The sequence below is a fragment of the Bos grunniens genome, chromosome 25 (genome assembly GCF_055505025.1).
Source record: "Bos grunniens cultivar Pamir isolate PY7600 chromosome 25, Bosgru_T2T1.0, whole genome shotgun sequence".
NCBI lineage: Eukaryota > Metazoa > Chordata > Mammalia > Artiodactyla > Bovidae > Bos > Bos grunniens.
This window is the reverse complement of record NC_141189.1, coordinates 39,004,335-39,017,289: the sequence shown is the minus strand read 5'-3', so window position 1 is coordinate 39,017,289 and position 12,955 is coordinate 39,004,335. Positions and strand designations below refer to the sequence as shown.

At 47.4% G+C, this 12,955-nt stretch overlaps 1 protein-coding gene across 5 annotated transcripts in view; it reads left to right on the top strand.

The window, feature by feature from the left end:
* Window positions 1–12,955, top strand: part of UBN1 (ubinuclein 1) — a 33,234-nt gene that overhangs the window by 13,274 nt on the left and 7,005 nt on the right. For 3 of the 5 annotated variants that reach the window (XM_086375937.1, XM_086375942.1, XM_086375939.1), the window contains 7 exons: window positions 4,120–4,190; window positions 5,391–5,520; window positions 5,696–5,817; window positions 5,955–6,083; window positions 6,267–6,410; window positions 12,241–12,291; window positions 12,387–12,429. In XM_086375937.1, the coding sequence (XP_086232063.1) occupies window positions 4,120–4,190; window positions 5,391–5,520; window positions 5,696–5,817; window positions 5,955–6,083; window positions 6,267–6,410; window positions 12,241–12,291; window positions 12,387–12,429 (690 nt within the window). The remainder of the gene's footprint in view (window positions 1–4,119; window positions 4,191–5,390; window positions 5,521–5,695; window positions 5,818–5,954; window positions 6,084–6,266; window positions 6,411–12,240; window positions 12,292–12,386; window positions 12,430–12,955) is intronic. The other 2 variants (XM_086375938.1, XM_086375941.1) reach the window with 1 other exon arrangement.

Genomic DNA, 12,955 nt, shown 5'->3' with positions numbered 1-12,955 from the left:
GGAAAGTAAGTCACCAGCCACCGGCCCCTCCCCTGGGGACCCCCGTCCTGGGACGGGAGAGTCCGTGGGCCTGTGTGCGGTCCCCCATGGTGCTGAAGCAGATTCCAGTGTGATGTGCGTCAGTCTCCCAGGGAAAAATATTTTACAGTTGGAAGCAAAAATAAGATTTGTCTTCTAACTAGATGTTATTCTTAAAACTTCAAAAAATATATTTGAAAATGTACATGTGTGAAAGAGCTATTCTGAGAGGGAGCACTCCAGCACTGTTAGCCCACTTTCCACTTCCTACTCCCCTGTGCTGTGCCTGTTTATGGGCCCCAGGGAGCCCAGTGGTTTGACCTGATGGCCTTGCCCCTGTCTGTCTGCTCCTAATATGTGTTGGTTGTGTCTTTTGTCTTGGTTGTTGGAAAGCTCAGATAACATTGCCCCTTGATAGGTAACTGTCTTGATAGAGTTTGGCAGCTACTCACCCTCCTCTGTGCAGATAACCCATGTCTGTTTCCTCTTCATTCAAGCATAAAATGGAAAGGATAGTGATACTAAAAATAGAAAAGAAACAGAGACACATGTTGCCCACCCTTCTACCTGCTCACTGCTTACCCTCCTGTACAGTTAGAACCCTTGCATTGCAAAACTAGAGAGACACGGATTCACGGAGAATAAGATAGAAAAAAAAAAACTTTGTTTGAGACCTCCAGTGGTTAAGACTGCACTTCCAGTACAGGGGGCACAGGTTTGATCCCTGGTTGGGGAACTAAAATCCTGCATGCCTCACGGTGCAACCTAAAAACAAACAAACCGGTTTGGTCTTTGTAAAGAAAATCATATCAGATTTCACTCTATTCAGTAAAAGCAGGTACAGTATATAAAGTTGTGATCTAGGTGCTGAAAGGCTAGAAGTGGCTCTTCTTAATAATGAATAAAGAGCTCATTAAAAGGCTATTGGAACTATTGTAAATCAGCACAATCTGGCTGTCTGGTTTTATTTCATTTCCTAGCTAATCTCGGAGTGATTTAACTGATTCATACAACACCTCCAGCAAGGGTGTTTCTCATTAGGGTTGAGGGATCTCAGTTCTTTCTGGCACACTAGCAACTACATAGTCAGTGGCTTTTTTATTTAGATTTATTTAAAAATGCAGCCCTTGACTACTTTAGCATAAAGCCAGATCCTCAGAGATACTGTTCTGCATGATTCAGAAGGCATCAGGAAAAAAAAAAATTATATAGCCAGAAAGCTTCTGAAATGGCGGATATCTAAAAACTTGATTGGAGAGAATTCCCTTGTGGCTCAGTGGTTAGGATGCCTTGCTTTCACTGTCAGGGCCTGGGTTCAGTCCCCGGTCAGGGAACTAGGATCCCACCAGCCGCACAGTGCAGCCAAAAACAAATAAAACTTGGAAGCCTGAGGAGGTGTTGGGTCTGACAAACAGGCATTTGAAGTGCATGTTAATTAGGTTGAATTAATCTAGAGGCGCTTCTGCATCTTATAACTAGCAGGGTGCTAAGTCCCGTCAGTCGTGTCTGACTCTGCGACCCTGTGCACAGCACACAGGGGCTGCAGCCCGCCAGGCTTCTCTGTCCACAGGATTCTCCAGGCAGGAATACTGAAGTGGGTTGCTGTGCCCTCTTCCAGGGGATCTTCCTGACCCAGGGATCGAACCCATGTCTTTTACATCTCCTGCAGGTGGGTTCTTTACCCCTAGCGCCACCTGAGAAGCCCTGTAACCAGCAGTCTCTAAGTTGAAAGAATGACTCCATTTTGTTTTCTTGCAAACTGAACTCACAATCCCAGTACATTAAATGTGCCACAGGGGAATTGCAAACTCCCTGACAGCATAAGGCGTAACAGGAGACGTTAGTGTCGCCCTCTCTTCCTTCCCTCTCTGCCAGCCATCTCCGGCCTCTGCCCCTCCCCTAGCCGAGCTAAATTTTCACATCCTCTTCAAGTTTTGTCTGGTACTGAGCTTTCCTTCCTCTTAGTTTTCATCCTTGCAGCGATAATCTGTTCATTTGTGTGTTCATTCATCACCCACTCAGCTGACTTTTCCTCAGTAGCTGTTAGGTGATGGGCTGCTGTGGGAAACATGTTGATGAGTAAGATTCAGTTCACGTTTCTCCATGAGCTGCTTGTACAAACAGACCAATAGCCATGTAAACAGCGGGCTGTGGGACAGAGCAGGGTGAAATAAGCTGTCATGATTGGACGGCCAACAGGATGGTCCAGTGGACCGCCAAACTTGAGGAAGGGAAAGAGCGGCTCTTGGGGGTCCATAGGGATAGGACTGGAAGCAGCAGGCTTGGCCAGCCTCTCGGGTGACGTGGCCTTCTGGTAAGCCAGGGCACAGGGCTGAGAACAGGCAACGTGTTGGATAACAGGGACTCCTGGTATGTGGTGGGAGGTGGGGGCTGGAGAGGATGGTGAGGCCATGTCCTGGAGAACCCTGACTGCCAGGTGGAGGAGTTTGGGTTTGATTCTAGGCTCAGGAAGGCCTCCCGAAGCATTGTAAAGAAAACTGAGAGGATTTAAGAAGGGTGAGGTGCTGTTGTAGGAACTCGGGAGGAAGAGCAGAAAGGAGTGGTTTAGATTTTGGACAAGTTGATTTGTATACTCCAGGGTCTTTCATTCAGGGAGATAATTGACAGTTCTGGTCCAGAGCTGAGGATAGAGGTTTAGGTTGTGTTTGTTATTTTGTGCATATGTATTATTTTGAAGCTGAGGGGGAGACATTGTTGGGTGAAGAGGTCTCTCGATGGAACTTGGGAGCATGCCTGCAGCTAAGAGCTAGTGGAGGAGACAGGGCAGAGCTAGGAGGTCAGGACAGGACCCAGAGGATGTGGTGAGGGGACGGCCTAAGGGGCTAGAGAAAGGTAGGTGTTCCCAGGGGTTGATCAGGATTGATCATTTCACTGTAGACAATCACCTTACTGTCTCTGTTTACCATCAGTATTATATGTCAAGCCTGACGTTTTATTTTGCCTAAAGCCTTTGGACCAGTGAGCTTCTTGGTGGCTCAGACAGTAAAGAATCTGCCTATGATGCAGGAGACCCAGGTTCGATCCCTGGGTCGGGAAGGTCCCCTGGAGAAGGGAATGGCAGCCCACTCCAGTATTCTTGCCTGGAGAATCCCATGGACAGAGGAGCCGGGTGAGCTGCAGTCCATGGGGTCACAAAGAGTCGGACACAACTGAGCAACTGACTTTGAACCAGGAACCTCTTGGGTGTAGGTCAGTGGTTCTCGATCCTCTACATGCTCGTCGCCAGAGTTCTTTTGGTGGGTCCTAATCCTGGGGCCTCTTTTAAGGAACACAGGCCTTCCCGGGAGATTCCGATGGGATGCGTCTAGAGTGCGGAAGGCCGCTCGGTGCACGTGGCCAAATAGAGAACCCCTGGTCCAGACCTTTGCATGCTGCTTTCCTCTCTTATGCTTTTGGTGGCTTGGCTGCCTCCTGTGATTGCTTCAGGGGTCTCCAGGGTGGCCAGCCAGGGTCTTGTTAACTGTGCACTCAGGGGAAGCATAGCGCCATAGCAGCCTGCTGTATCTGTGTTAGTGGGTAGTCAGGTTAGTCATTCCAGTGGTCTGTTTGTGATAACATACCCTAAATAGATTATGAATTTTCAAAGAATTGTGGTTTTTAAATGCTGAAGCAGCACATTATTATTGTTACTAATATTATTTTGGTGAATAAAGGCCTTCAAATATGGCAGGTTTGTTAAAGTTCTTGATTGTTTTGTGCTGTAGATGGTATGGAAAACACAACTCACCGTTTAGATGATAGAGTGCTGGGCAGAGGAGCTCGCTTGCTGACTGAATCAGATTCACGAGTCCCTTGACTCTAATTTTCTTCACATAAGACTCAACCCTCTTACATGACTGTTGTGTCAAGTCCTGGGAAGGATGGACTGTGTGTCCGTAGATGCTGTGGCAGCCTGTGAAGAGAGCTGGCTGCGCCGCTTTGGGAGCGTGCAGTGGTCATAGGTGAACCTAGTCCGGGTTAGGGCGGGGCAGGGCGGGGCTCGGGGAGGGTTTGGTCATCCAGCGTTCTCTAGGCCTGTGGGTGAGTGGCGGGCGCTATGGGGCCAGGGCACTAATGGCTGTTCTGTCTGCCGTGAACCAGGCTGCCAGAGCTGCGGAGGGAGAGAGCAGGCAGAAGTTCTTCACCCACGATGTTAACGGCATCCTCCTAGAGTGAGTATCTTTCGTTTCTTTGCATCTGCTGTTACCATGCAGGGGTTTAGCAGACCCGGGGAAGTGGGAGTACAACTGAGGGAAAAGAAAGCCCTGATGAGATTTTTAAAAATTGGTTTCTTTTGCTTTATTGTGGTTTTTTAAAATAGAGGTCAGGGGCGGGGACATCAGATGTTTGTATCTAGGAACTGCTAGACCACCCTCACCTGAGGCAGCAGATGTTGCTGGGACTCTGTGTCTTCGTCACGGCACGCTGGGGAGGGTGTTGTGCCACCTGTGAGGTGAGAGCAGAGAGCAGGCGCTGCCTGCCCGTCTCTGAGGAGAGGGAGAGACGGCTCGGTGCAGGCCCGGGCCCTGCCCTCGGGGGCAGTCCTCGGGGAGCCTGGTCCTTCTCCTCCTAGTCGCACCTGTGCTCTGAGGCCAGTGCTCACCCTCCCACTCCCCATCTCACACACGCCAGCCTCTGGGACACCCTACCGTCTGAATTGGATTAAAAAGAAAAAAAAAGCCAAAACACACACGTAAAAATCCTAGCCAGATTCTTTGTATCTGGCCCTCCAGCTTTGCCAGTTTCTTTCCTGGTTGTATCGTGTACCAGACGAAGCTGATTACGCAACTGCTGAGGGTTTTGCATGTGTGAAACCAGTGGTCAAGACCAGGGGATATTCTAGCGAAGGACCTTGCCTGGCCAGGACAGAGGGAGATTGGCCATTTGGGTCAGGGAGCACCTGAGGGTCTGCACAGGTGAGGGGTTTGTGCCCTGGAGCGTGCCAGATCCAGAGAGCTCAAGGGATGGAAGACAGACCGCATTCTGCTCGTCTCTGGGGATGCTGCAGGTGTGAGGGTTTCCTTGACCACGTAGTCAGGGACAGAACTTGGAACTGTAGGGGAAAAAAGGGGAAGCTCTGCTGGAACCCCAAGCAACTCGATTACTTCCCAGCTTGAAAGCATTTATGCTTTCTTTGTTTATGAAACTTAGAACTTCAGAGCTTGTACTCTTCGAGACTCGGTTTTCTTGACACCTTGACTCGGTCTTGTCTTTGACCTGAGAACCTTGGTGCACTCTGCCTAGCTAAGTTCGTCGGGTTTGTTGTGCTGGCCACTCTGTGATGCTGTGTGAATGGTGAGATAAGGCTTCGCCCACTCTTGGCTCCTGCAGACAAGGGGTGCTGCGGTGGGTGACTCTGCTCTGTTCTTCAGCATAGAGGCGCAGACCCGGGAGCTGAGCAGCCAGACCCGTTCTGGAGTGTATGCCTACCTTGCTTCCTTCCTGCCCTGCAGCAAAGACACCTTGGTCAAGCGCGCGCGAAAACTGCACCTCTGTGAGCAGGTGGGTGACCTTGCAGTGGAGCCCTGTGGCTTCGGGCCCAGCGGAGAGGGTGGCACACGCTCACAGGTGCCACAGCTGTTGCTGCACGGCCTCCGTGCAGTTGGTTATGCTTAGAGTGTGTCCTCAGCCTAAAAAGTGACGTGTAAACCAGACTCATGACTGGTCTTGCTCTTAGCAGGGTGGGCGTCTGAAGGAGCCGCTCCAGAAACTTAAGGAAGCCATCGGCAGGGCCATGCCCGAGCAGATGGCCAAGTACCAGGACGAGTGCCAGGCCCACACGCAAGCCAAGGTCGCCAAGTAAGTGCGTTCCCTTGCTGCCTTCGGCATCCTCACCTCTTCTGAGAAGTCACGGGGGGTGGGGGCGGGGGCGGTGGGCAGGAGGAAGCGGGTCTGTGGTGACCTTAGGGTCCCGCCTAATTCTTCCCACTCTCTAGGATGCTGGAAGAGGAGAAAGACAAGGAGCAGAGAGAACGGGTCTGTTCTGATGAGGAGGAAGATGAAGAGAAAGGGGGCCGGAGGATAATGGGACCCCGGAAGAAGTTCCAGTGGAGTGATGAAATCAGGTGTGCCCAAACTGGGACCTTGCCTCAGTGGAGGGTTTGTGGGGCCAGTGTCTGAGCATGTTCCTGTGTTTCTAATGAAGGTTAGAATCTTTTTCTTTAATTAGGGCTGCTGAAAGCACATGATTGAAACCTTGAAGAAGCGTTTGGGTGGTTTAAAGGTTGTGACTTCTGCCTACTCTGCAGGGAGCTGCTCTGTCAAGTGGTGAAGATAAAACTGGAGAGCTTTGACCTGGAGAAGAACAAGGCCCAGTCCTGGGAGGACTACGTGAAGGCATTTCTGGATGCTGAGGTCAAACCTCTCTGGCCCAAAGGCTGGATGCAGGCCAGGTGAGGCCCGTGGGCAGCCACTGTAGTCAGTGTGACCTTAGGGTGGAGCATTTTTGCAGACCATGGAATGAATTCTCCAGGCCAGGATACTGGAGTGGGTAGCGTTTCCTTTTTCCAGGGAATCTTCCCAACCCAGGGATCGAACCCAGGTCTCCCAAACTGCAGGTGGATTCTCGACCAGCTGAGCTACAAGGGAAGCCTATTCTTGTGGTAAAGAGATGTTGTGAGTGATTCTTCTGTGCCAGGCCACCAGAGCCCCATCCTCAGAGTCACAGGCTGGTGGATTGGACTCTGATCTCACCTGAGAAACTAGGCGCTTCTCTGTCTCCCCGGGAAGAGGGAGTTATTTGTGGGATTTTGTCTTTGTCATTCTTTATCCCACTTAGTTCTGTGGCTGTATGCCCTTTTCTGCTGTGACATGATGGCACCTACTGGAAGTTGAGAGACAGGTGCATGTCAGGAACATTTTAATTTTCTGAACAGAATTCTTATTTGAAACTGGCAGGAGTGACTACTACTTAGAGCCAAGTGCCAGACTCTTCTAACAGGCTACTTTGTGTTACTTAGCTTTGTATGAGTGGATTGTATCTGCAATACACAAAGTTTCCTATAACTGCTGCTGCTGTTGCTGCTAAGTTGCTTCAGTCGTTTCCGACTCTATGCGACCCCATTGAAGGCAGTCCACCAGGCTCCTATAACTAGTGTTCTTTAAAAAAATTTGGAGGGGGAGGAATGGTAAAATATACCTAATGTAAACTTTAGCATCTTTCAGGGCACAGTTCAGTGGTGTTAGATACACTCACATGTTTGTACAGCAGCGCCAACTCCGCATTCCCCCCCACAGACCTGGAGGCCACCATTCTGCTCTCTGTGGCTTTGCCTACTTTAAGTACCTCGAATCAGTGGACTCATACAAAGTGTTTGTCTTTGTGTCTGGCTTACTCCACTCAGCATAATGTCCTCAAGGTTCATCAATTATAGCATGGATCAGAACTTCCTTCATTTTTAAAGCTGAAATATAACGTCCTGTATATATACATTTGTTTATCCATTCATCTATCGATGTTACTTGGTGTTGCTTCCACATTTACGCTATTGTGAATAATGCTGCTGCGAACGTGGACATACAAACATCTCTGTGAGACCCTGCTTTCAGTTCTTTTTCATGTACACCTAGAACTGGAATTTGGAGAAGGCAATGGCACCCCACTCCAGTACTCTTGCCTGGAAAATCCCATGGATGGAGGAGCCTGGTAGGCTGCAGTCCATGGGGTCGCTAAGAGTCAGACACGACTGAGCGACTTCACTTTCACTTTTCCCTTTCATGCATTGGAGAAGGAAATGGCAACCCACTCCAGTGTTCTTGCCTGGAGAATCCCAGGGGTGGGGGAGCCTGGTGGGCTGCCGTCTATGGGGTCGCACAGAGTCGGACACGAATGAAGCGACTTAGCAGCAGAACTGGAATTGCTGGATCGTATGATGATGTGTTTAACTTTTGAGGCACCACCGTAATGTTTTTCATGGTAGCTGTTATCTTTTTACATTTCCACCAGCAGTGCACAAGGTTCCAGTTTCTCCACATCCCCACCAACAGTTGTTGGTTTTTTTTTTTTTTTTTGGTAGTAATCATCCTGATGGATATGAGGTGGTGCCCCATAGTTCACTTTGCTAGTGATTAGTGATATCGAGCATCTTTTCACGTACTAACTGTACATTTGTATATCCTCTTTGGAGATGTGTTTATTCAAGTCTTTTGCCCATTTTTAAATTGGTGTGCTTTTTTTGTGTTAAGTTTTAAGAGTTCACTATGTATTCTGGATATTAATCCCTTATCAGATACATAATTTCCCAATATTTCTTTGTTCTTTGGGTTGCCTTTTTACTCTGTGGATAGTGTCTTTCAACATAGATGAAATGGACAAGTTTCTAAAAACACAAAACTTACCAAGACTAAATCAGAAAAAAATAGGAAGTCTAAATAGGCCTGTTATTGTTTATTGTTTATTCTCTGTTTTCCTTATTTCTTCTTTAATCTTTATTATTAATATATCCTTCATTCTGCTGGCTTTAAGTTTAGTTTTTCTTTTTTCTGTTCCTTATAAAATTGGGTTGTTGATTCAAGACCTTCCTTGTTTCTTAATGTAAACAGTTATACCTAAAAATTTCCTCTCTTAGCACCACTTTTCACTTTGTCCTATAGATTTTGGTATGTTGTGTTTTCATTTTCATTTTTTTTTTTAAGTATTTTCTAATTGTCTTTGTGATTTCTGCTTTGATCCATTGATCGTTTAAAAGTATGTTGTTAAAAGTTGTTTTGTCTAATGTATCTGCCTTTTTTTTCTTACAATTTTGTTTTCCAGTTTTCCTTTTGTTACTGATTTCTAACTTCATTCCGATGTGATCAGAGAAGATACTTTGTATGGTATCTGTCTTTTAAAATCTACCGAGAGTTCATTTGTGGCCTAACATATGGTCTATCCTAGAAAATGTCCCATGTGCACTTGAGAAGGTGTATTCTGTTGTTGGGTACAGTGTCTTGAGTCTCTCTGTTACATCTAATTGGTTTATTGTGTGAAGTCCTCTGTTGGTTTATCTTCTGATTATTCTCTCTTGTGAGGGGTACTGAAATCTCCAGCTTTTATTGTGAAGCTGTTTACTCGTCTCTTCCGTTCCGTCAGTTTTGTTTCGTATGTTTGAAAGGTTTTTCAGGTGCATGAGTGTTTACAATCGCTGTATCTTCTGCGGTATTGAGCCTTTTATTAATATGTAACAGCTTTCTGTATCTTTTGTAACCTTTCTCGAGTTAAAGTCTGTTTTGTCTGATGTTAATATAGCTGCCTCTGCTCTCTTGGTTATTTTTGCATGGAGTACCTTTTTCAGTCCTTTTATTTCCAGTCTGTTCTTGTCTTTGGCTCTTGTAGCTTGCCTGGAAATCCCACGTCCCAGGCAGCCTGGTGGGCTACAGTCCATGGGGTCGCACGAAGTTGGACACGATTGAGCATAGCACCGCAGCAGCAACAGATAGCATATAGTTAGATCAGATCATGTATTTTATTTATTCTGCCAGTCTCTGTCTTTTGATTAGAGTGTTGAATTGTTATTTTTTAAAGTAGTTACTAATACTTCTGTAAGTTGATTAACATCTTAAAACTCTGCCCCCATACAGCTCTGCTGCTGTCACAGAAGTATTTTTATACATTGTGTGCCCCAAAACATCAACTAGTAGTTTTAGAAATGCCTCTTAAATTATGTAGAAGACAGGATTTAGAGTTACCAACCAAAGTCGTCATAATATTTACCAGCTTTTAAATTAGTATTAGTCTCTTAAATCATACTTTAAAAAGTACGATTACAAACCATTGTTATAATGACACTGGCTTCTTTAGTGGTCTTCGTATATTCACCTTTCTGAGATCTTTATTTGTGCATGTAACTTTGAGGTGCTGTCTTTTCATTTCACCCTCAGGACCCATGAGAATTTTTTACAGGATAGGTTTTTTGATCATGAACAGCTTCAAATTTTATCTTATCTGGGGATATCCTCCACTCTTCGATTGAAGTATAGTTGATTTACATCTCCCCCACTCTTGAGGGTCAGTTTCGTCAGATACAGGGTTCTTGGTTGACACTGTTTTTACTTTAGACTTTGAATGTATCAGCCCACCGTCTTTTGGCCTCCAAAGTTTCTGATGAGAAATCTGCTGATAATTTTATTGAGGATCCCTCGTGTGTGATGATTCAATAGTCTCTGGATGCTTTTAATATTCTGTCTTTGTCTCTGGCTTTTGAGAGTTTGATTATCATGTATTTGGTGTGGGTCTCTCGATTTCATCTTATGTGGAGTTCTTTGCACTTCTTGGATATTTATATTCATATATTTACGCTTACGTGGTCTGTTTTCACATTTGGAAAGTTTCAGCCGTTATTTCTTCACTCTTCTGGGCCCCTTTCTCTGTCCTCTGGGGACGTCCGTGTTGTGAGGGTGTGCGCGCGCTTGATGGTCCCATGGGTCCTTCAGACTCTGATTACTTTTCTTCAGTCTTTTCTTTCTGCTCCTCAGTCTCAATCATCTTCATTGTCCTGTTTCAGGTTCTTTGTTTTTTTTCTGCCTGCTCAAATCTGCCTTTGAATCTACTGAATTTTTCATTTGTTATTGTCCTTTTCGGTTCTAGAATTTCTTTCTGGTTTCTTTTCAGGTTTCTTATCTCTTTATTGATATTATTTCACATTATTTTCTTTCTCCACGTCTTCCTTTAGTTCTTTGTCCACCTTTAGGACAGTTGATCTTGTCTGGTGTGTCTGCCATTTGGACTTCTCTCAGACAGTTTCTGTGATCTGTGTCTTCCTTTGAACGGGCCGTATTTCCTGTTCTTCATGTCCCTTGTGTTTGTTGTTGCTGTTGAACAGCAGACATTTGAATCTAATAATGTGGTAACTCCGAAAATCAGATTCTCCCCTTTTCCTGGAGTTTGCTTGTTTTGAGTTTTGTTTTTAGCATAGGCTGTCTCTATGTCAAGGATCAGCCTGAGGTGTGAACTTAACGTGTTATTCTTACGTCTTTTCCAAGCGTTTCCCTAGCCACATGCAGTCACTGTCTGATTTCTCCCACATATGTAGTTTTTTTTTTTTTAATGCTCTAGTCTTTAACGTCTAACTTCCAAAGGGGGCGGAAATGATAAAAAGGAAGAGGTTAAAGGGGGTCCTCGGAGAAGGCAGTAGCACCCGACTCCAGCACTCTTGCCTGGAAAAGCCCATGGATGGAGGAGCCTGGTAGGCTGCAGTCCATGGGGTCACTAAGAGTCAGACACGACTGAGCGACTTCACTTTCACTTTTCACTTTCATGCATTGGAGAAGGAAATGGCAACCCACTCCAGTGTTCTTGCCTGGAGAATCCCAGGGACAGCAGAGCCTGGTGGGCTGCCGTCTATGGGGTCGCAAAGAGTCAGACTCGACTGAAACGACTTAGCAGCAGCGGCAGCAAAGGGGGTGCTGGCCCTTTAAGTCCCCTGGCAGTTGCTTCAGCCAGTAGTGCGACAGCAGTGGGCTGCTGCCCTGTGTGCACCTCCCACCCCCATGATCAGAAGCAGCGATTGGCCATCAGAGCACAGGTCCCTGGTCTTTGGAGACAAGGTCCTTTTTCCCACACTGGTTCCAAGCTGTGTGCAAGCTGCTCCAGGAACACTTGCAGCTGCGGGCCACCAGGTGGGGGGTGGGTGGCTGCTCCTGTGCTGAGAGCCAGGATGAACCACAGTTTACTTGTCTCAGTCCTCCCCTGGAAGCTGCAAGCTTGACCAGCCTCTGAAATTATAGAGTGGTTCCATCAGATGGGTTCGGCTAGTGTAGTGTAGTTGTCCAGGTGGGAGATCACACCTGGTGCTTCCTGCTCGGCGTCTTCCTAGGACCCTCCCGGTGGAGATAGGGAGTGTTCTTGGTCAAGTAGGCCTTCTCTTAGAGTCCCTTCAAGTGGAATTGCTCTTCTCACTGTAGATTGAACTCCCGACGGTACGTAGGGAAGGGCATAAAGAAAATTCTGTTGAGCTTCTCTGGGAAAAGTTGGGCATTTGAAGGGGGATGAGAACAGGTAGTAAGGAGAGTGCTCCTGCCCTTAGGGGAAGAATCACTCTGAGAGGTCTGGGGGCAGAGTCCTCGCTTTTTTGGGGGAATCCTAGCTCTGTGGCTTTCGGGTGGCCAGGCAGCTACATAAGGCCCCCTCAGCAGCCCCCTGACATTAATGGGTGACAGTCCCTGCATACTGGGGAGGTGGGGAGGCTCGGGGAGCAGACTGCTTTCAGGGGCTCGTGAGAACTTCCCCGTGTCTCTTTGTTCCAGGACTCTGTTTAAGGAGAGCAGACGAGGCCACGGGCACCTGACGTCAATTCTGTGAGTGTCTCAGTGTTTTCACTTGTTAGGACTACTGGCATTTTTATCTCTGAGGATCTCCTCTGAATCTTTCCTGTGTTCCTTCCTTTGCACAGGGCCAAGAAGAAAGTAATGGCCTCTTGCAAAATGAAGGTGAAGGTGAGTCAGCCTGCCCAGTCATGTGCCACCTGTTCTTAGCTCTCTGCAGCCATGCTCCTGGCAGCTCATGGAGCTTTGCTGGTCTGAGGATAGCTCTTCGGGATGAGGTTGTACCAGGAGGCGGCCTGGCCCACAGGAGGGGCCTGGGGTCTGCAGGACAGAGACCTGACCTGGGCCACCAGTGCCCTCCAGCCCCAGGTCTAGGAAGCATCACCTACCTGGCCAGTTCCTGGGGTTGTTGTGAAGTTAAATGAGGTCTTCTTGGTGAATTGTCCTTACCTTTTACAGAAGAGCGCCCCTGAGCCAAGTGCAGGTGAGCCTGGATTGGCATCGGGCAGGCAGGAGGCTTTGTCCAGCTGACTGACAGACGCAGAGGGGAGTGCGATGGCTGGAGACTGAAAACTGCAAAATGACTTCGATGTTGCAGAGCTCTCTCGATGTAGTAAAATTGCCGTTTCACCAAAATTTTTGCCAATTCCTGAGGCTCTGTAGCGCCCCTCACCGTCCCTGAACAGCCCAAGGGAAG